Genomic DNA, 23,667 nt, shown 5'->3' with positions numbered 1-23,667 from the left:
TTAACTTATTAAAACATTATAGTTTAGGCAAATGAAAATAAATAGATTTTGAAACGGTGCAAGAGAAAAAGAAACTCTCTCAACCATCCCCATGCAAGGTAACTTCTCTTGCAATTCATCTCTACCAACATGTTATCAAATTTTTACTACCCAACAATGTGAATGCAATTGAAGGATGATCATAGGGTCATTAACGCATAGGCCATGAACAAACACAAAGCACGTAATCGGCGAAAGATGAGTACAAACAAGCTAGAATGAAATCCTATACTTACATGCTTCATTCCAAAAATAAATAAATCTCATGCAAAAGCCAATCAATAAACAATTGATCAAGGCTGCTGTGCTGAAACATTGTTGGGCTTTATCTATGAAGCAGGATAGGCTCTGGGTTAAGTGGATGCATACCTACTATATACATCAGAGAGATTTCTGGACCATGCCAGTTCCTAATGGCCTTACTTGGTCAATGAGGAAAATTTGGCATCAAAGGGAATTGTTGTTGCAAGTTGGGGATGGAAGTCAGTTTGTGGTAGCTGGTAAATTCAAGATTCATAAAGCTTACAAGCAACTGCATCAGAGTGGTGTTCAGGTGCCCAGGAAAAGACTGATCTGTAATAGTAAGGCTAGCCCTAAGAGTACATTTGTTGTGTGGTTAGCAGTCCAAAATAGGCTTGCTACCAAAGATAGGCTGATCAAATGGAATGTTAGTGTTGTTAGTACTTGTGAGCTGTGCAAGCAGTATGATGAGGACCTGAATCATCTGTTCTTCTCTTGCAAGTTTTCTTCTGAAGTTTGGCAGTTGGTTCTGAATGACATGGAAATTCACAGGAGTGGTTTACAGTGGCATGAAGAAGTGGATTTGGCAGTTAAGAAGAGTAGGAGCTCAAAGAAGACTGATACTACCTATGCTATGGCTTTCATTGAGACTGTTTATGGGATTTGGTTGCAAAGAAACTCCCAAATCTTCTCTAGCAAGGTTGATCCCCCAAAGGTGGTTGCTAACAGGATTCTTTTCTGTGTAGCTTGTAGACAGTAGTCCCTCTTGTTTTAGTTGTTTTCATGTTGTTGCTTTGTTGTTGTAGTAAGGAGGTGTGTGGACTAGGTGTTTGTCTCTTTTGGTAAATCAATATAATCTTTATTTGCCAAAAAAATAAACAATTGATCATGATGATAAGACTCGACTCTCGACTCGACTTTTGACTTGTAGATTAATTAGAACAAGCTTCGAACAGGCCCAAAGAAAATGTCCAAAGGACAGGTGTTGGGAGACAACCACACACCAAAGTAATAACCAATTGTCGGACCATACCGACGAAATTCTAGCGCATAAGAAGAATAAAACAACGTCTTGTGTCATTCATAGGAGTTCAAGTTTTCCGGCAAGACTCCCCCCATGTTCATACTCGAGGTATATACGTTCCAAGAGTTGTTTATTAAAATTTTATTGACAAAGCCGACTCAAGACACATTCAAGCAAGGCATTTAATAAATGGACAACCAAACAAGACTCCCCTTTTTTAATTCTTTAGGAGTTGTGATCAATCATTCAAGATGCAGGTGAAATTACTCCCATTGTTCCTTCTCAACACTTGTTGAGTATCCACGACATGCACATTAACATGCGGTTTGTGCACTAGGCACAAAAGAATCCTTAATCCAATGGACTCGAAAGTCTACCCTACATATACGGTGGCTAACGAGAGCTTACCCTTCATATGTGGTAAATAACAATAGTGCAACTAGGCACGATAACTTGGCTCAAAACTTGCTAGACATTACGTACAATAGCATACACCATTCCTTGCATGTGAATAAATCAAACATGCATAATTATACTTGGACAACGTGCTTGTTATTTAAATTCAACAAATATAACCAATCATAACATGTTTGTTTACTTCAATTCAACAAACATAAACAATCATAACATGCTTATTTACTACAATTCAACAAACATAAACCATATCCATAACATGCTTGTTCACACAATCAAACATGAATCCATACATAGTCCAAATATATGAATCACAATATAAAATCATCACATGAATCTTCATGGAAATAAGGTGGTCACCCTAGACTTGCACGTACCTTGAAGTTCTAAGAATGGGGGCCACTTTACGATTCAAGCTACTACTCTAGAAATATCCTCCTGTCATTAAAATAATGAAATTTAATTATTATCCATGTTCATTAAATTTCCAACAACTTTATTAAGCTTTAAAACGCTTGAAGTAATTAGAAATTAATCGTTAATTGATAAAAGAATAGTTCCAATTAATCCCTTAAAACCTTAGCATGAAATTTGACTAATTTCATTCTTAAAACCATTAAACATTGGCACTTTATGTCTCAAAGCGAATCTGAAAATTATAATTGATTACAATAATTAAAATTGTCATCTAATTATGCTAATCAATTAGCCATAAGGTTTAGGGTAAAACCTTAACTTTAAATCATCATTAAAATCATGAAAATCCATAAAGATTGAAACTTTATCTCATAAACAAATCTGAAAATTACTACTCTTCAATCAAAAATAATCCTCAACATTCTAATCATCAAAATTCTCAACTTTGGTGTTCATAACCAATCTCAAGTACAATCACAATTCATCATCAAAACATAGCAAAAATTCAACCTTTAAGCTAGAGAAGGTTAGGAAGAAGGAAAATATACCAAACCGACCTATAACACGGTACGATTACTAATTTGAGGTAATCGGGCGCAAATGGGAAAGCACACGGGTGATGGAAGTGCACGAGCACGGGCAGCAAGCTCCGTGCTTGCTTGCGGTTGTTGGGCGCGCACGAGAGTGCAGGGTTGTGCGCAGCGCTAACGCGGGGAAGTAGGGGTCGTGTGCGGCTAGCAAGCGAGAGGGAGAGGGAGTTGTGCACTGGGGAAGGCAGCAGCTCCCACGACGAGTGCAACGAGGCACGCAGCGACGAAGAGCTGGCGAGCTCGGCTGGGCACGCACGCACACGGGAGAAAGAGAGACAAAGAAAGAGAGAACGAAAGGAAAAAAACTTGGTAGGGAAGAATGAAAATAGAAGAGAGAGAAAGAGTTCTCAAAATGTGTGGAAAAATGAGGGGTTTCTCAAGGTATTTATAGAGTGAGAATCCTTGAGGGTTAGGGTTAAGGAAATTTTCTAGAAGTTTCATTTAACCAAAGTTGGGTTTCCTTAATCTTGGGTGACGTGTCCTTGAGTTTAAGGAAGTTTCCTTGGAATTTCTTACACTTTGAGTTGGGATTTTGGATTGGGCTTTGAGTTGAGTTTTAATATGCTTCTTGAATTCTTCAAATCGTTTAAATTTTAAAACCCAAATAAATCCACAACTTGAAAACTAAATTTGCTTTATAATTAATTAAAATAATAAATACTTTTAATTAATTAAATACATTTAATTATCTTATTTAAATGTGATTAAATTCACAAAATCCCAAAATGCTCAATAAATATAATAAGATATATTTATAATTACTTCAAAAATGCGAGGTATTACCACGTTAGCCTGGGCTCTCAAGATTTTACTTCCGCATCACAATAACCGGGTTTTGTCAGTCTTCCTCATTGTCGCTGAAAACTGAATGGTGACTCCTAAGACTAGTAAAAAGAGGCTAACTCTCATAGTTAGTCATGTTTTACTTAATATTATTTGTCACACATCCGCGAGGGAAGAAAACGAAAGAGGCCATAAACCCGTCTTTTTCCGACCCCATCACAATATGTCAAGATCATTAGAAGTGTATATTTTTTGTGAATTATACTAGATCTGATATTGCATATGATGTTAGTAGATTGAGTAGGTATACTTATAATCCTAATTGTGATCATTGAAATGTTTTGATAAGATTATTGAAGTACATGAAAGGCACTATTAATTGGGTTTGTATTATCGAAGAACACCTTGTGTTCTAGAAGGATATTGCGACGCTAATTGGGTGTCAGATAATGATGAGATTCATTCTACTAATGGCTATGTTTTTACTCTTGCTAGTGGTGCTATTTCATGAAAATCATCTAAACAAACTTGTATTGCTAAATCTAAAATAGAATATATGAGTTTATTACTTTAGAAAAGCCAGGTCAGATAGCCGAATAGCTAAGAAGTCTACTAGATGATATTCCATTGCAGGAAAAGTCAGCTCGATCAGCTTCCATGCATTGTGACTCGCAATCTATAATGGATAGCAAATAATCAATCTTACAATGGAAAAAGGAACACATTCGCGCGAGACATGTTATTGTTAAAGATCTAATCAGAAATCGGAGAGGAATTTTGCAGATTCTCTCACCAATGGGCTTTGTAGTTTATAAAAGTATGTAAACCTGGTGAACTCACCTATATGAATGTAGGGATAACGCTCAATCCCTATGAGGTCCTTAGGCTTAGGACCTCTAGAGTGTTCATGAAAAAATCCAAGAAATTTTTGGGCCATCGACTATTAAAGTTCGTAAGGACACTTCTTGATTTGAGAAATGATTATCTTGCAAATGTGCTACTACAATCCCCATGCAAGGCTCGAAGATACTTCCACCTAATATAGCTGTATGACATACTAGTATGCACTGGGTATCAATTCAAGTCCACAAGACATTGATACTTGTAATACTTCCTCCGTTTTTTTACTTGCATCATTTTTCTTTTCTGAAAGTTGCATATTAATTGCATCATTTCCTTTAATGATATGCATTCACATGTTTTTTGATGTGTTCAAATATTCATTTTACCATTATACTTATTTATATTTACTATATCTAATCTGTTTGTTATTACACGGGCATTCTTAATATTTACTTTTTTTTTTTTTTTCTAATGTTGTGCCGTACCCGAATAATACAAGAAAAAGAAAACGGAGGAATTACAAAATATACTCGCGGCACAAACCCATATTCACAGATACAAATACCTTTTAGGATGGAAAAATGAGCCAAATTATATGAATAGTGCATCCAAATAATGGGAAAAGGACAAAAAGACATATAGAGAAAATATTGTAGTATAAGAATTTCGATCATTTTTGCAAGAAAAAGAATATTCCAATACAAAAATATAGGGAGAGCATATGTTGGTTTCTTAGTAGTGTCTTCATTTGTGAGGGACCAAGTTGAATAAAAGAAAAAAGCAAAATGGAGGCAGCTGAAATGAAAGTGGGTCAAAGCATATCGGGTTTATGGGACGTGAGAAGTTATTAAGAAAGGTGGGATAGGAATAGGATAAGATACATGGGAATCTCAATTCACACATATGGTTCTCATTCCATCTTTCTCTCCTTGACAGAATTAGAGTTTAACTTCAACTTTAGTTAATCAAAGGTGACTGAAAAGAACCCCTACGTGTTAGTATCGGCAACTAAAGGAGTTGTTGCAAAGTCATAGGCAGACGTCGTCTCTAGTTCGACTATTGTTTTTTCATTTTTTTTTCTTTTTTAATCGTTCTACTACGAGGAGTTCCCACCGGCTTCTGCGAGTGGAATAATCTACTGCGGGAGTATGCATGTGTACCTCGACGGACAGCATCCCTCCCAGTTGAGGTTTTTCCCGTACCCAAGGCTCGAACCCGAGACATTGGTTAAGGAGCAAGAGACCCTTAACCATTCATGCCAACCTCAATTGATCTAGTTCGAGTATTGTAAATGTAATAGTGTTGATGTGAAGATTGTAGTATAACTTTTACCTTATTTAGGAAGTGATACGATCACATGTACTGGTTTATAAATTAGATTCTGTTTTGTTCAACGTATTTTAGACAAGTTAAGATGAGTTCATATAAGTTCAGCTAAGTTCAAATAACATTGAGAAAAAATAATTTTTTCATACATTTTCACAAACAAATAAGTTTATTAAGTTTTTTACAAATAAAATAAGTTCAGATAATTAAGATACGTTCAGATAAGTTTAGATAATATAAATTCAAACAAAATAAGTCAAATAAAACAGATCATTATATTAATCATAGTTTGATTAATAGGCTCCAAGCGAGAGTGTGACTGAAATGTGACTACCTTGGATCTAATCCTTTACGTCGGTTGCATAATAATTTCAAATGAACATGCAAGTGATGCAAAGAAACCGTGATATTGCGATGTTTTTTTAGAGGGGATAAATGAAACATAACACGACCAAATGTTGCATGGTTATTACTTAAATACTTATTAATGAACCTGTTGCGAAATAGAACTAGAGAACTGTTATATAATCTTGCAAGTTTTGTTTGAACAAAAGGACTTGATTAGATCTGTCAAATGTTTGGGTTATAATAAATTATTTTCGGGTTTGGGTTTGTCGGGATATTCACTTTCAGGTTTAGTATGCAAATGCTTGTTCCTGACCCATAACCTTCGAATTTGAGTTCATCAAACAGGTTGGGAGATTTAAAAACGTATTCCTTCGTTCCGTAAATATATATCGCACCATTTGTTTTTTTACACTATTCACACTACAACTTTGGCCATTTTTTGTGATTCATACGTAAGATAATTGTAGTCATGTGGGGCCATTTTAGATTCACATCGATATTTATTTTCTAAATATTAACTTTTTATAATTTTTACTTACACATAATTTGAGATATTACACTACAAAAAATTGTACCATTAACGACGAGAAATCTCGTCGCTAAAGACCAATAATCATTATTTAATGATGGGATTTCCTGTCGCGAACTCGTCATAAAAGGGGGCCGTCATTAATGGAAAATCCCGTCGTTAACCCGTCGTAAAAGACATTTACGACGGTTGTTCCCGTCTTTGTTTGGTTGTTAGCCCGTTGCAAAATGGCTTTTGCGACGGGATTTTTGACCCGTCGTAATAAGGTTGTCGTTAAAGATACAAATTTTTATAGTGTTAAGAGTCAAAGTAACGTGTTAGAGAAGTAAAAGTGAACCATGATGTGATATTTACGCAACGGGAGAATTATTATATTTTCATTCGTTTGCGTAATAAATAAAATCATATCCCAATAAAAATAAACAAAATAATTAAACGCGCATATTAACAAATCATACACAAGTTTATATGAAGTATAGTGAAATTCAATCATAATAACGTATAATTCAAATAAAAATCATATAAGTTGAATACTCCATAGAACGCATCTTAAGTTCAAATAAGTTCAGGTCAACTAAGTTGAATACTCCATAAAACGCACCATAATTGGTAGCTAGATTGGAATCCCGCAAATACAATAACGTAATACACTCTCCGTATTTATTAGGATTTACATATAATTCTATTTTTACCCGTACGTTTTAGGAGTTACATTTCTCTTTTTAGTAACTTCTACATTAAAATATTACACCCAAGGTCCTAACTCCCCCATTGCTTATTATTTTCTCTCTCTTATGATCCCAACACATACTGACATCATCTTTTCTCACAATATATTATTCACTCACTCTCAAATATTTACAATATATAATTAACATAACCACCACGTACTTGTATCATTGTTATATGAAAATCAACCCACACTCCATAATCGTTGTGTTGGTTAACATGTACTTCCTCCGTAATCTTTGACCGATACGTAGTTTAGGAGGGTGGGTTCAATTTATTAAAATAAGGTCATGTTCTTTTGGACTTAATTGCAGTTCCATTCAGTTCAGTTTAGCTCTATTTAGTTCAGCTCAGTTCAACTCAGTTTACTTTAGTTCAATTCAGCTCCCTTCAGTTCGTTCAGTTCAGCTTAGCTCCATTCAATTATATTCAGTTCCGTTCAAAAGAACGACATTTTGTTCATCTTCGTTTTTAATGATCTTCTTTTATTAGTATAATGTTAAATATTAATATTAATTATATTTTAATGTTCATCATTATTATTATTACTATTATTATTACTATTACTATAGTTGTATTATTATTATTATTATTATTATTATTATTATTATTGTTATTATTATTATTATTATTATTATTATTGTTATTATTATTATTATGTTGTTATTATTATTATTATTATTATTATTATTATTATTATTATTATTTATTATTATTATTATTTATTATTATTATTTATTATTTATTATTTATTATTTATTATTTAATTATATTTATTTATTATTTATTATTTATTTAGTTATGTTCTGTTCAACTAGATAAAGTTCAGAAGAACATGGCCTAAGATGAAAATGGGGGTATTTAGTTATTATTTATTGTAAGAAATTAATAGTCAATAAATTATTTATTGTATTTAAAAAAAGTATTCCGTATGTGATTAAATATGAGGACCAAAAAAGAAAGAGAAAGATTAATATAATTGAAAGTTTGGACATGTCGAAAATAGAAAGTACCAAACATTGAAAGCCTTGGAAAGATACGAGTATCATGGTGCTAACTTCCATCCCAACGGTGGACCACAAAAGTATCATCATAGAACTAGACATGCTAGGCTAAGGGAGATCTTCCAACCCTATTGGACTAAATCCTCACCTAACATTGAGCTGTAAATTACGATTCTTAAGGGCACTTTCATAATTAAGAGGCCTAAGGGAGAGCTTCCGACCCTGATGGACTTAATTTTCATCTAACATTAGGTGAGCTTAATAAAAGTCCAGAATGACATTCATTCGTGATTAAAAGATGAAAACTCTATTTAATTTCTTACGTTTTGTAACAAAACTTTTGTTACAAAATTTTCACTTACGAGTTACTACACGTCTACACTCTCGCTATCTCTCTTTTTTTTTTTTGGTTTATTACGTACATTGTTTTTTTGGTGTTAGCACCCGGTTCACCCTTAGGGATAATTTGGATTCGGGGCGAGTTCTGGGTGGTTAGGTTCTAGTCCCATCCCAATTGTTGTTGCCGGAGATCGAACACGGGTTCTCCCTACCAAGTTCAGCCCCAATCACCACTAAACCAACAAGCAATTGGTTATTAGTTTATTACTTACATTGTGCAAATGAGAAGCACTTTAATCATTAAGAGATCTTTCAGCTTCCGAACCTAATGTAATAGACTTCATTCGAGCTTAAAACAAGTTTAAAAACACATTTATTTGTCATAGATTAAGAAAATGGTCATACCTTATAAAAGTTTATTTCTTACGTCGTCATACCAGGAGAATTACCAGGGGTGGCTGCCTTGGTTTACTTAATTTGGAGGAGTAGGAACTTGTAGTTTCTGGGATAAGGCATTCCCTACAGTTCAGCATGTAATGAATACTTTGAAACAAGTTGTAATAAGGAGTAGAGTAATGGTAGTTATGCCTAAAAAAATTGTAAGTAAACAAGATAGTATGTGGATTTTGGCTCTTTAAGATTGCCTTTGTTCTGTTCAGGTTGTCTGCTCTTGGTTGAAATGGTCCAACCTAGTTGGTTTGTTTCTCCTTGACTTGGCTTTAGGTTGTAATTGGTTGAATCTTAATATTAATCTTACTTGTCTAGCAAAAAATAATGTTTAACCAGACGAAGCAGATCCATATTAGAATACGGCTCAGTTCGACTCGTGCCCACACCTGATTTTAACTATGTGATAACCTCAAATTGATAATAATAAAAATATAATATCTTTTAAACAAATTGATATAGAGCCTAAAGTTACTCCTTTACAAAGTATTCATCTTGCTTTCTTATTAACTTTAAAAGCACAAAAATCAATTTTTATTTATAAATCAATTACAACAAGTTAAATCTATTTCTTTATTTATAAACAAACATTTTTTTTAAAAGAATTTTTTACATACATAAATTTGAGTTGTACTCGGTTAAATTTATTTTGGTAAGCAAAAATCAATAACTATGATAAAAGAAGTTGATTTAATGATGAATATTTGTGCGGTGTTATAATAGAGGTCAGTTCAATCTCAAAAAATCTAATTCAATCTTAAAACTACAACAGATCGAAAGGCCTCTTCGTCGAAGGCTATATCAAACATCAATGTGAAAAAGGGTATTCATCATTGTAAGATTTATCCATAACGATCTTGATTTTGACGGATTAGAATTTCGTTTGATCCAAATTGTTGGGTATTTGTTAGTTGTGATTTTAAGATGTCGTATGACTATTTTATTAATGAACTAATGTTACCTTCTAAAAAAATGTAGAATTGAAACAAATAAAAAGTGGCGCAAATAATCTATTCAATTGTAATTTTAATAAAAAAAAAAAAATAATGACTTTTGTTCATAAAATTCATACATAGAGAACGGTTTTGGACATTCTTTTTTCTTCAGAATTTCGATTTGATTCAGTTCAGTAGAGGTCCAATAAATTTAGTTTAGTTCAGATTCATTCAATTTAAAAGAAATGGTCCTTAATTATATAAATAAATGTATCTAGAAAAAAGACTAAAAAACTTGTACATTAAAAGCTTAGGCTTATTGGTCCATGTGGCTACTTCAAATGTTGCAACTGCCCAAGAATCCACTAATGTAATTTGGTCCCCTCCCCTTTTTTCCTTTTTTGTGGGGGGGTTTGGGATTGGGGTAAGGGTGGGTCACTGGGTCACCTTAAGAATTTGGCTTCCCTCCAACTTTTAGCTATGATTTGGAAGTCAAAACAATCAAAATATAATTACACAGAATCTATCATCTCAATTCCCATAATTGATCTGTCTATAACAGCATTTCACTGCTGCTTTTTCTAAAATCCTTGAATTTGTCATATACATTTTAGATACCAAAGTTTTTACTGATGCAGTGTCCTGCAGCAGCACCACCAGTCCACGACACCGACTCACCGATACTCGTATGTATCGAATTACCTTTACCATTACCATCAACTGTAATATTAAATACTAGTCCTTACATGTTTACTACAAAAACCTGTTTTTTTTACCATGTAAACTAGGGCAGCATATTTCTGAATTCTGAGTGCTTTTCCTATTTCTCGTACCTATGGACCCAATGAAATTCTACCAGCTAAAACTTGTAACACAAAAGAGACGTATTTCTGCCACATTAATTGCTCTCATCTCTCTTCAACCCCACTCGCGATCCTTCTTCTATATACACCAGATCTCTTCCTGGTCCATATGTTTCTATGCTTGCTTCCCGTTTCTGTTCAGACACGAAATCAAAGTTCGCGTTTCACTTATTTCTTTATCTGTCTATGTACATGGCAACTACGCGATACTTCCTTGCCATTGTACAATTGTACAGTAGTCTAGCAAACACAAAAAGATTTAAGGAATAGGAATAAGAGATTCTTACCTCACTATAAATAACCTTCCAAACATACCTAAGAACCCCGCGCAAAACCTTCACCCTCTCTTACTTACTCTTGTGCTAAACAAACCTTTTTTTTTAGCATTTAAGCATGTCCTTTTCCTGCACAAAAACATTTTTCAACCGTTTTTTCACAGATGATCTAAGAATTGAAGGTAGCAGCTATGGTAGTATTTACTCCAGTGATATCCTTCCATCTCTTGGAGCTCGAATGAACCAAACCATAAAGCCCAAAAAACATATCATCTCACCTTTTGATCCTCGTTACAGGTGAAATAATAACCAGTCTGCAAAATATGAGCACATAATATATGATTATATTCCCATGGTATATATGCAGTTTCTCATGATTAACAGTCTTAATAATATATATTTCAGGGCATGGGAGATGCTGCTAGTAGTCTTGGTTGTGTACTCAGCATGGATCTGTCCATTTGAGTTTGCTTTCCTCCCATACAAACGGGATGCACTCTTCATTGTTGATCACATTGTCAATGGCTTTTTTGCCATTGATATAGTTCTCACCTTCTTCGTTGCATATCTTGATTCTCAATCTTACCTTCTAATCGATGATCATAAGAAAATTGCAGTCAGGTAAGACACAGTGGAATGTTATTTCATTGTTTGTTTTTTGCTCGCACAATTTCTGAACATCTCCTTCATACAGGTACCTATCAACCTGGTTTATCTTTGATGTCTGTTCGACAGCACCACTTCAGACACTTAGCTTTGCCTTTACAACAGACCACAATGGTGGACTGGGTTTTGAAGCACTTAACATGCTCCGACTCTGGAGACTTCGAAGAGTCAGCTCGCTTTTTGCAAGGTCCAAAACCAACCTTATATTTTATCTATCTGTGTTCTGCATCATAATCATATAGTATAAGATACTCACCAAAATTCATAAATTCTTTTTGTTTTGAACCTCAGGCTTGAGAAAGATATCCGGTTCAACTATTTTTGGACCCGCTGCACTAAACTTGTCTCAGTAAGCCATCATAAACTTTTATCACCTTTTTCTGTGGAGTCAACAACAATAATTAAGTTTAATCATTCATGTGGCTTCGATTTCCTTCCAGGTAACTCTGTTTGCTGTTCATTGTGCTGGTTGCTTCTATTATTTGATAGCAGACAGATACCCTGATCCAAAGAAAACTTGGATTGGTGCAGTGAATCCAAATTTTAAATCACAGAGCGTATGGAAAAGATATATTGCTTCAATTTATTGGTCTATAGTCACACTTACAACTACTGGTTACGGCGACCTGCATGCTGAAAACACATTTGAGATGTTATTCGATATTGTCTACATGCTATTCAATCTAGGACTCACATCATACCTCATCGGAAACATGACAAACCTTGTTGTTCACTGGACGAGTCACACCAGAACTTTTGTAAGTAGCTTCAACTTTGCATCTCAGACCAGCTTCATATAGTAGAATAAGCTCTAACAGGACTAGAAAAAGAACAAAGGAACCATATAAGTTATTTCCAGAAGATATACACCCGTCTCAAAATAAAGCCGGCCTAGCCATTACTGAAAACTGTAGCCTGCAATGCAACTCCTGCGTAGTATTAGCAATTAAACTAATTTATGTAATACGTACCTTGCTTTGCTTGAGGAAAATAAGCTTAAACTTGAATAGACATAGACCTAAGCACCAATAGAAAACACTAATCAATCTTGGATAACCAAAGAACCAGAGAAAAGGGACAAGAAAGATTGATGTTTCTAACAATGACAATGAGATAGAGGGAGAAAATAAAAAAAGAGAATCAGGCTTTAATTTATTGTTGTTCATGTTCAACCGATTCTACAGAGGGATACAGTGAGGGCTTGTTCAGAATTCGCAGCACGCAATCAGCTTCCTCCACGGATACAGGACCAAATGCTGTCACATATATGTCTGAAGTTCAAAACAGACGGGTTAAAACAACAAGAGACCCTGAATAATCTGCCCAAAGCTCTTCGATCAAATATTGCACAATATCTCTTCTTTCCCATACTCCAGAAAGTCCAGCTTTTCCGCGGAGTTTCTCAAAACTTCCTTTTCCAACTGGTAAGATCTCATCTGGCATGTTAAAAAAGTTGATGTTGTATTTCAGCGGAATGATAATACACTTATGTCCAGTATTACTTGCTACATACAAGTAATATGTACTGTTTTCAGCATATTTACACTGAGTGCTCTTCTACACAGGTTTCTGACATAGAGGCTGAATTTTTCCCACCAAGAGAAGATGTCATTTTACAAAACGAAGCACCAAGAGATATTTATATCCTTGTATCTGGTGCACTGGTAAAGCCTAATTTTCACAACCCCTTTAAACAAACAGGCATCCCTAAAAGATCGACTAGACTGAGCAATGTTTTACTTCTTTTACATTCTTCTGCAGGACATGGTGACTCACATCAATGGGCGTGATCAGGTACTTTTCCTTTCAAGTTAAAAATGACAATATTTAAGAAAACCAACATTTCATATTGTCTTACAATGAAATGAATATGCAGGTTGTTCAAAAGATACTTGCAGGTGATATATTTGGAGAGATGGAGGTTCTGTGTGACAGACCGCAGCCATTCACAGTTCGGACAACAGAGCTATCTCAGATATTAAGGCTAAATAGAACTGCACTTACGAATACTATTCATGCAAACAAGGCAGATGGACAAATCATTATGAGCAATCTATATCTGGTAATATTTCTATTCATAGAAAATGTGCAAGCATAATTGATAACAGACTGGACCTTGTTTTGGTGACACAGTGCCAATTTGGCTGCTTTGATTTGTTTGCAGAAACTTAAATCTCTAGAAAGCCAAGGGATTCTGGAGCAGCAAAAAGTTCAAGAATATCTTTGTGGTGAATGGTTTAATGGTCCACAAAAATGTAAGATGTGCTTTACAAATGGATACAAAGCCCAATTCCATGAAAGTTCCTTGATAAATGAAGGATGGAAACCCACATACAAGGTCGAAACGCAAGAAGGTCACGATTCAACCACGTGTGGCGTGGACAACCATTTAGTGGTCCAAGACATACCAAAGTTTTGTTCAGCTGTCCAGGATGAGGAACTTGGTGCAGTTAAGATTCTGCTGGATGAAGGTGCTGACATGAATTGGGGACCACCAGATCCCTCACTACACCAAAGAAACATTAACATGTATAATGAAATAAGAAGCAATAGAAATAGAGAGTTGGATGATAGGATTAGCATAGAGGTTGATGAAAAACAAACACCAGGTCCCAATAACATAACCGCGTGCAACCATGGGGACAGAGCAGTAGCCGAGAAGCCAAGATCAAGTAATTGTATAGAACAGTGGGGAGCAGAAAATTCAATATTTAAAAGTAATATTAGAGTTATCATTCATATGAAGTTGCAAAGTGACCGTATGGAGAAGCAGTTCGGCAAACTCATTGTTCTGCCTGATAGCATTGAAGAGCTCCACAGCATTGCAGGTAAATAACCTCTTCTTTTCAATAATATTATGGCCATAGGGTAAAACCTTATATTTTCCTCTTATTTTTGGTAAGTGAGAAGTATTATTTCAAACCAATTTATTAAAGTCTAAGGATCATACATGAAACAAATTTCCTTTCAAGATCCCAACCAAAACTACGGCCAAAGGCTCAAAACAAATAAGTGGAAACACCAAAGCAAACACAAAAAATCACCTATACAGCACAAAAAGCTATATAAGGAAGGCTACAAATTGTCAAACCACTCTATCAATCCGAGAAACCTTCTTCCCCATATTGCTATGAATTCCCCCCTTAACAATGTTCTTAATTTCTGAAATAACAGAGGGAACTAAAATCCACTTTTAGGTTCCATAAAGCTGAATTTCTAGCATTCCAAATTCTGTAAGTTGTTGCAGAAACTAATTACAGAATATGGAATGCAGAAACTCATATTTTCCTGCTGCTACTTAATTGTGTTTTCTTATAATAAACCCCTGTGAACTGCAGGCCAAAAGTTCGGAGGATGCTTCAAAAAAATCATAAACGCAGATAATGCAGAAGTAGAAGACATTGGTGTCATTAGAGACAGAGATCATCTATTTTTCCTGCAATGACATCGTGTGCCCTAAGAGTTCAATGCAATTTATATTTTAGTTGCATAGCTAGAGTGCAGTTTGCAAATAAATTTTAATTCTTCAGACCTACCATAAAAAGCTCCAGGGAATGAAGAGAAAAAGTGTATCATACAACAAAAAACATGCAAAACGACAAGTGCCAGAACTGACTGAAATCGAAAGGGAAAGACAGCAAAGCTCCATTCATAAACCCAGCAGTAGATTATATTACCATTAAAAAAAAACCTAGATTTTATGTGTCAGTGTACAACAGTACTTTAGTTCTACATTGCATGTAGAAACTACTGAACTAGACTTAAGTTTCCACAACCTATTGCTAAGATCAGTTTTTCCCCTTCTAGTGGGAGAAGAACAGTTGTTCAACTCCATAAATTCGTGATGAATTACTGCACAAGCTATAATTATGCCACAAAATCCATGTCTCCGGGAATCAAGAAAGTCACTAGTACCCTTGTGCATCACCGCCTTCACATCATTAAGAAAACTAATGAGATCAGGATGCACCTCTGTCAAATGAAGTACAATAATGTGACAGGAGTCACAGGATAGCTGGTCCTGCAAAGCAACTTCAACAACACTCCCAGTCTCCATCTTTCACTTTCTGAGAGGGAAGCTGCACTCACTCAGCAGAAATACACTAATAAAGTATGATATACAACTACAGCATAGTTCTTAAGCATCTGATATACACTACCCCTATGCCCGGTACCTTCCCTGAGTGGAATAAAGATAGTGTTGCAAAGAATAACAAACAATAGCTAAGAAGTTTCATGATTCAAAAGATTGTGACAATCTACAGGCTATATAATTATGTCAGTTCGGCATTTTAACACTTGTGCATCAACAAATCACTTCCTCAAAGAAATTCTGCTAGTATAAGAAGAATGGATACCAAGTCTTTACTGACATATAACAGAAAGTAAAGAAACAAGAAAAACAGTGATTAACTATGCTTGAAATTTGAAAAGTATAAGGAATCTCAGAAGCCTCCACATAAAAGTAAGCAGTTGGTAGAGCAAACACCAGTTCGAGTAACCAAAATCATCTCCAACCAAGCCTAAACTAGGTTTACAATATACCTAATATTTACCTAGTGCAAGATGGGCAATTACTAGATAATACAATTAATTGAACAAAAGTGCCCAAAACAGGATTAACAAAGTTTTCAGAAATTCAAGGCAAGCAGCTGACAAGACCATTTTATGTGAATCTGTGTATTATACTAAAACCTTCTAACAGTAGTACCAAATTTAGGTCTCACAGTATAACTTTGACCCTACAGCAAACCTCCCTCCATTCCCATGTGTCTTTTTACGGCGCGTTTAGTAGCCGGTAATAAATGGTGGGAATGAGAATAAATCTAAATGTTATTTGGCAAGAAAATAACATCGTGACGTCCATGGTAATAAAATTTTGTCACAAACTTGGTATTTTCTTCGCAAATTTGCATTCCCACCTAATACCACTCTCCAAATGGTAATGGATAGTAATATAAATTTATAAAGAAAAAGAGATAATAGTGAGTGAACTAGCATTACCATGGGAATGCACATTGATTTTCCATACAAATTTACATACAAATTCATTCCCATGGACACCATTTATGACTGTCTACCAAATGAGTCGTTAAGGTACAACACAAGAAATAAAGAGTTGTTAGAATGCATCATACTCGGACCATTCATGTTTTGATCAAGTGAGCACATCATTTCACATATTTTTGTCATCAATCCAGATCTTTTATTTCATTTCATCTTAACTCATACTCCGTACGAAATATATGAGGATGACAAGGAGTTATATAGGCGGCGCAATATCAACCTAAAGAGAAGAGCCTTACACCCATACAGCCGTAGCACAGATTCTATAGAATCTTCCGAGAAACAGACAAAAGAAAGTTCCAGCTTGTCATGCAGAGCAGCACAAAAAAAGAACCATTCACATTGATTGGACATAAACTTGGAGGCTTGGACTCAATAAATATTCTGGACAATACCTAAAGTTAACGCATGATAGTGTACGGGTAACCTATCATCCTGCTGATACATAGTGTACGGGATACCTATCAGCCGGTGGAAGTAAGTTTCAGCCAGCATCCTTTCCAATTGATAGGTCCGAATGAGAAAGATGGATCCAGAGTCAATGGGTCCGGTGATATGTACAAATTTGGTTCTGATCTTCCTCCTACATTTGTTCATCCGTTCCATGAACTTCCTCCTACATTTATTTTACTCCCCACTTATTGAACCCCCTTCATATCCACATTTTCTGCAAACTGATATTATTTCAACCATCCTAAAAGCAAAAGGCTCTTAAAACCTCTTCGCTTCCTTCCCTTAGAGTAGAAAACGGTCGTCTCGTGATAGTTCCGTTATCGCTTTTGGGTCAATTGGAAACAATCTCTCTGTAATTGTAATTGTAATTGTAATTGCAGGGGTAAGGTTGCGTACGTCGGACCCCCTTACTCCGCTTCTTGCGGGAGCCTCTTTAAGGAGAAGCGGGAGCCTCTTTAAGGCAATGGGGTAATGATAATGAATGAATGATCCTAAAAGCAAAAGGCACCCCCTTACTAGGATTCTTTTGCTATCATGCCTCCAATAAACAAAAAGATCTCCAAAAATCAATGACAAATTTTTGAAATTCTGATATGCATCCGTGAATAAAGCGCACCATTTTACATAAGTAAAATCACACTCATGTAAGGAGCATGTGAGTAGGAAAATGCATAATACTCCATAGATTATCTAACAATGTTGATGAGAAAAGAAAACAAATCAAGATTGCAAGCATTTACGTCTAAAAGAATAACATTCATATCAATTTTGACGTTAAGAAAATTCAAACCAAATCATCATCTTTTCAATTGTTCAAAGTAGACCATGAGGTTGTCCAAGTAGATTTTACTCCTAATTCCAATTCACAGATGATCACATATATCCACAAATATAAACTGAAAACCCTAACCCTAACTCTGATTTAGGTAATCGTGGGCAGCAAATACAGAGTAGCTCAATTGGTTAAAGTTTGGGGATGGTAACCAAGAATCAAATCTCTTCCACACTTCCCTCAAAAAAAAAAAAAATCTCTTCCACACCATTACCATTGGCACTGCCTTGTCAAGCTCTCTCTACACCCGAAATGTTTTTGCAACTGTTAACTGTCATGTAATACAAACATTGGAAATGCTTTTATTAATTTATCATGTTTGGCTAGATAAATTATATAGGATTTAATAGGAAAAGAAAGGAAATCAGAGGAAAGATTCTTTATAAAAATTTCAGTTTCTATTTGGAAAAATTTGGAGAAAAATGTGAGAGGAAAGAAAAAATTAAAAACTGTTATTTATATTTCTCTTTTCTTTTCATTATCTCGGTCACCTGAACCAAAACACAGCAAAATAAAATTTATTTCCCTTCCATTCTTTTACCTTCTATATTTTTTCTTCCTTTCCTTACTAATAATGAACCAAATAGGCCTAACCAAACTAAAAATAGGGAAAATTATAGAAATAAGGGTTGAAATTGGTATGGTCAACCGTCGTTGTTTCAAACAAGCAATACACTCATAAGTACAAAAACTTGAATGTGCAATAATTGTAGAAACGAGAAAGGATATTTTATTTGGATTTGAAGAAAAGTTGAAAAAATAAATGTAGCAGAAAGCGAGATTTTTCACAACGTGCAAGTTGTTGAGAAATTGCGCTCAAATTCCGGAAAGTGAGCCAAACGTGATTTACTTGAAGGGTGGGACTAGTGTTAAATTCCTCTGTATGGTCCCAAATAAGAGAATTGATTGATTGAGAAAAAGAAAGAGTTATTACCTGTTTTGTGTCCATTACTCCATACCAGTTTATATATAGACCGGTCGGATGTGTGAGAGGGGCTGGCTTTGAAGGACCACGGTGAACGCCTTTGTTTGGCATTCATTAGTGGTCCTTTCGAAAGCCAAGTTCAAGTACTATAATTATACCAGTTAAAAAGACGGTTTTGGATCTAATTTTGTGTTATATACCTAGTGTGTTTAGTAGTGTTGCGTTATCGATAAGGATAGACATTCATGACTAGAGTCATTAAATTGTGACCTGATCAATCCAAAAACGTTTGTTATATCGACCCGTATCTGATAACTATCTCAAACATGATTTGAACTGTAAACATGATATGAACTTATTTTTTCTCACCTGATGGAATTTGAATTTATTTTTTCTGGTCTGATATGATTTGAACTAATTTTTCTTATCTGATTCTTAAGAATTATGATTTAAATGAAAACATATAATTATTAGTCCCACCGTCCCTCATTACTCGTTACACTTACCCTTGCACAAAGTTAGAGGTGATAAGTAGTTGTTTGGTTGTCAATTTGTTATTTTATTGAAAAATTAAATGTGATAGGAGTTAGTGACATATTTTTTTAATTGAGTAAAAGAGTTGTGGGACCAAACTTTTTTTTAGTGGGATGATGAAAGAAACATGTCTTTGATCCAAGTTTGCATTTAGTGCTAAGTTTAAACTAACGGTTCAATATTAATTAAACAAATTAATTATTCAGTGAGATCAAGTGATCTGAATGCCTAGCTAAAGGTCGCTCCAGTTCAAATGGAATTAATATTATTAATGCCACAACTTACTCTTCACTGAACCCGTAGAGAATGGCTTTGATTTCCTTTAAACATCTATTGTTAACCATTCATAGAAATGAAATAAATTATTCATTTCTCCATTTAATTGCGGTTTATTCAATAACGAGTCCTTTTAATTTGACAAATATTCAAGATAGACTATCGGGATTAGTCATATGACAAAGAAATGTCTATCAAGTGGACTTGAAAGTCAAAAGTTAAAAATGGCCCATGGTCGGAAGTTTTCTATAAACGTAACACATAGAATTGAAATCCTTAGACGAATTGATTGCAAGATGACTAATAGTTTTGTTTCTTGAACTATGTGGATATGGCAATGTCACAATCATTTTCATAGATACTTACTTGAAAAGATTGGCAAACTTATGAAACTTTACTGTAAGAGATGTAAAAACTCTATCACAAATAAATTTCATTTATGTTATTAGACAATAATCCTCAATACCTGAGTGATTTGAGATTACTTGTTTGAGAACTGCTTTCTTTGACGTTGTCAACCGTCGCACCTTAAAAGGAAACTATAAAGGAAGCTCTTGGGTAATCACCTATCAAACTAAGTTCAACCTCAAAATCACAAGATCAGTATTTTCCTCCCACAAATCGAGAAGAAATGTCAAAAGTTGTACAAGGCCACTCGAAGAGCTAGAAACTGTTAAATACATTGTCGTGCTAAGATGGATCATAAGCTTGATCATCTATTTATTTGATGAGTTGAACTATGACGCTGAGAAATACCTTTAGACATAATAAGGATTACTAGTCTTACCTTATGTTCATGAGTAGGAATTAAGTGATAAAGGAATTAGGAAATGCACACTTGTCCGTAAGGACAAGTGGGAGATTGAAGGAAATATGTGAATGCTCCAAGTATTCATTTAATGTACTTATACGAAGCCTAATAAATGTTGTTCGGGTTAATTAACAAGTTAATTATTTAGTGATATCAAGTGATCGGAATGCCTAGTTGGAGGTCGCTTCACATCAAGTGGAATAAATAAATCTTAACATTAAAGGTAAAGATAAGTTAGGGTTTCTAGTTTGTTATTTGTTTGGATTAATTCATGTGGATGCTCCACTTTCTCGATTCGTTTACTGATCATGATCTTTCCTACATTGGTGCAATTCTTGTGGGGTATTAGGTAGAATGTTAATTTTTTAAGTATCCTTGTATTTGTTGTTTGGAGTTTTCTTGTCCTGATCTCATAGGTTGTGATGGGTTGTAGTAGTACGGGTTCCTTTTGTAATTTTTTTGGTAGTTTTTCTTTTGAGTTTGTTGAATGTGTTTGTGGTTTCTCGTTGTGTGTTTTGGTTAAACATAACTTGTGGGTATGTCCTCTTTGGAGGTTTAAGGTAGCACAGAAGTAGAGACATATCAATAAGTATGAAGACGTATTGAATGTTGGAGTCTTAATATTCTCCTTTGGAGCAAGGTGTGTTTGCTTGTTTATGGGAGTGTAGTTAAGTATGTTTTGGAGGAATTTTTCTCCTTTGGGTCGGAGCTTGGAGGTTTGTCAGGTTGTTCGACGAGGGAAGGAGTTGTGTGTAATAGGAAGCTAGGTAGGGTGTTCCCCGGGTCTAGTTGTTTTGTGGTCGTGGGGACTAACTTCAGTTTAGCCTCATTTTAGGTCAGCGTTAAGATTTGTTCGTGAAGCTTTCAAACTCGTTATGTGAGTGTTGCTGCCCATTTTGTTGGGGTTCATAGTATTTTGTTAGGTTATGATACATATGACATTTACATAAATCATGCGGAAACAACCATTAACCCAGGAATCATATTATTTACACATAATCATATAGCATAATTAGATGCATACTCTTTGTTGCGTGCCCTCCCTAGCTGCGCCCGAACCGAACAAGAACAAGTCTTTTAGGACTCCAAGTGTCGTCCCTCCGTAGATAGTCCACAGCACGTCCGGATCCGCCTTAAGATTGACCAACTAGAATCGCCCTTAAGGTACTAGAAAATTCGGCACTTTTATGAGCAAGATGTGTTTTAATTTTCTCTCAAAAACTCACTTTTGAATACTTTGAAACTTGTATATAAATTATGACCCCTAGGCCTTTATTTATAGAGTTATGGAAAAGGAATCGTAATCCTAGTAGGATGCGAATTAATTGGAATTAGAATCCTACATGAATTCTATTTAATTAATTTATCCAATTAGGAATAGACATTTAATCATACACTGACTCTTGCTGATTCAGGAATCATGCATGAGCACAAACTCACACACACACGGCAGCCACAAGGACTGCCCATGCGTGCGAGCTGTAGCCCACGCAGCAAGGCCCACGCATCCGTGGCCTTGGCGCGCGCTGGGCTTGTGGCGTGCGTGCTTGCTGGGCGACGGCCTGGCTTCGTGCTGGGCCTTCGTCCGGCAGGCCTCGTCCGATGCTAATTCGTACGATACGCTTCCGATTAAATTTCCATTTCCGGAATCTATTTCCGATACGAACAATATTTAATATTTCCGATTCCGGAATTAATTTCCGTTTCGAACAAATATTTAATATTTCCGTTTCCGGAATTATTTTCCGATTCCGGCAATATTTCCGATTCTGACAATATTTCCGTTTCCGGCAATATTTCCGATTCTGGTAATATTTCCATTTCCAATAATATTTTCCGATACGTACCATGTTTCCGTTTCCGGTAACATCTACGACTTGGATAATATTCATATTTCCGATACGATCCATATTTCCGTTTCCGGCAATATCATCGTTTCCGGAGTATTCATTTCTTGCCTGTGACGATCTTAGCTCCCACTGAAACCAAGATCCGTCGGTTCCGAATATTCATAGATGGAGTATTTAATGCCATTAAATACTTGATCCGTTTACGTACTATTTGTGTGACCCTACGGGTTCAGTCAAGAGTAAGCTGTGGATTAATATCATTAATTCCACTTGAACTGAAGCGGCCTCTAGCTAGGCATTCAGCTCACTTGATCTCACTGAATTATTAACTTGTTAATTAATACTGAACCGCATTTATTAGACTTAACATAGAATGCATACTTGGACCAAGGGCATTATTTCCTTCAGTCTCCCACTTGTCCTTAGGGACAAGTGTGCATTTCCTAATTCCTTTGTCGCTCGATGCTTGCTCTTGAACATAAGGTAAGAGTTGTCATCCTTATTATGTCCAGAGGTGTTCCTCGGTTTCAGAGTTCAACTGATCAAATAAACAGATAATCATAGCCTATGATTCATCCGAGCACGGCCATGCATTTCACAGTTTCTAGCTCTCCGAGTGGCCTTGTACAACTTTTAAGCATCTCATCCCGATTTATGGGAGGACAATCCCAATCTTGCGATCTTGAGATTAGACTTCGTTTGATAGGTGATTACCTGAGCGTTGCCTTTATAGCCTCCTTTTACGGTGCGACGGTTGGTCAACGTCAAAGCAACCAGTTCTCAAACAAGTAATCTCAAATCACTCAGGTATTGAGGATTTAGTGTCTAATAATTTAATGAAATTTACTTATGACAGACTTTCATCTCTTACAGTAAAGTTTCATAGGTCTTGTCCGATACTAGTCTTCCCAAAGTAAGTATCTATGCAAATGATTATGACATTGCCATGTCCACATAGTTCAAGAAACAGAACTACTAGTCATCTTGCATTCTAATCGTCTAACGTTTTCTATGCGTCCAATTTTATAGAAAACTCCGATTAGGGACCATTTTCAACCTTTTGACATTCAAGTTCACTTGATAGACATTTCTTAGTCACAGGACTGGT

General features: G+C 35.4%; 2 protein-coding genes across 3 annotated transcripts; both read left to right on the top strand.

The window, feature by feature from the left end:
• The first annotated feature begins 370 nt into the window (after window positions 1–370).
• LOC110777667 (uncharacterized) lies at window positions 371–1,039 on the top strand. The gene has a single exon (XM_021982257.2). The coding sequence runs from the start codon at window positions 371–373 to the stop codon at window positions 1,037–1,039; it is 669 nt and encodes a 222-aa protein (XP_021837949.2).
• Window positions 1,040–10,797: 9,758 nt separating this feature from the next.
• On the top strand, window positions 10,798–16,109 carry LOC110777666 (potassium channel KAT1). 2 transcript variants are annotated; one of them, XM_056828741.1, is made up of 11 exons: window positions 10,798–11,442; window positions 11,551–11,766; window positions 11,840–11,998; window positions 12,103–12,251; window positions 12,343–12,569; window positions 12,996–13,235; window positions 13,377–13,475; window positions 13,573–13,605; window positions 13,688–13,873; window positions 13,976–14,639; window positions 15,150–16,109. In XM_056828741.1, exons 1-11 carry the CDS (start codon window positions 11,264–11,266, stop codon window positions 15,254–15,256), a joined length of 2,259 nt encoding a protein of 752 aa, XP_056684719.1. In that variant the 5' UTR covers window positions 10,798–11,263; the 3' UTR covers window positions 15,257–16,109. The 2 variants fall into 2 exon arrangements, with proteins under 2 accessions (XP_056684719.1, XP_021837948.1); XM_021982256.2 differs by having other exon boundaries at window positions 10,800–11,442; window positions 12,103–12,160; window positions 12,252–12,569.
• The last annotated feature ends 7,558 nt before the right edge of the window (window positions 16,110–23,667 follow it).

Source organism: Spinacia oleracea, chromosome 5 (genome assembly GCF_020520425.1).
Source record: "Spinacia oleracea cultivar Varoflay chromosome 5, BTI_SOV_V1, whole genome shotgun sequence".
Lineage (NCBI taxonomy): Eukaryota > Viridiplantae > Streptophyta > Magnoliopsida > Caryophyllales > Amaranthaceae > Spinacia > Spinacia oleracea.
The sequence above is the reverse complement of the archived record's forward strand: the minus strand, read 5'-3'. Positions and strand labels throughout refer to the sequence as shown.

Bases quoted from the DNA above. Each gene is read 5' to 3' on its own strand.
- LOC110777666 (XM_056828741.1), top strand. From the start codon at position 11,264: ATGTCCTTTTCCTGCACAAAAACATTTTTCAACCGTTTTTTCACAGAT. The intron at 12,570-12,995 runs GTAAGTAGCTTC...CCGATTCTACAG, and splicing joins CGAGTCACACCAGAACTTTT to AGGGATACAGTGAGGGCTTG. The intron at 13,476-13,572 runs GTAAAGCCTAAT...ATTCTTCTGCAG, and splicing joins TCCTTGTATCTGGTGCACTG to GACATGGTGACTCACATCAA.
- LOC110777667 (XM_021982257.2), top strand. From the start codon at position 371: ATGAAGCAGGATAGGCTCTGGGTTAAGTGGATGCATACCTACTATATA.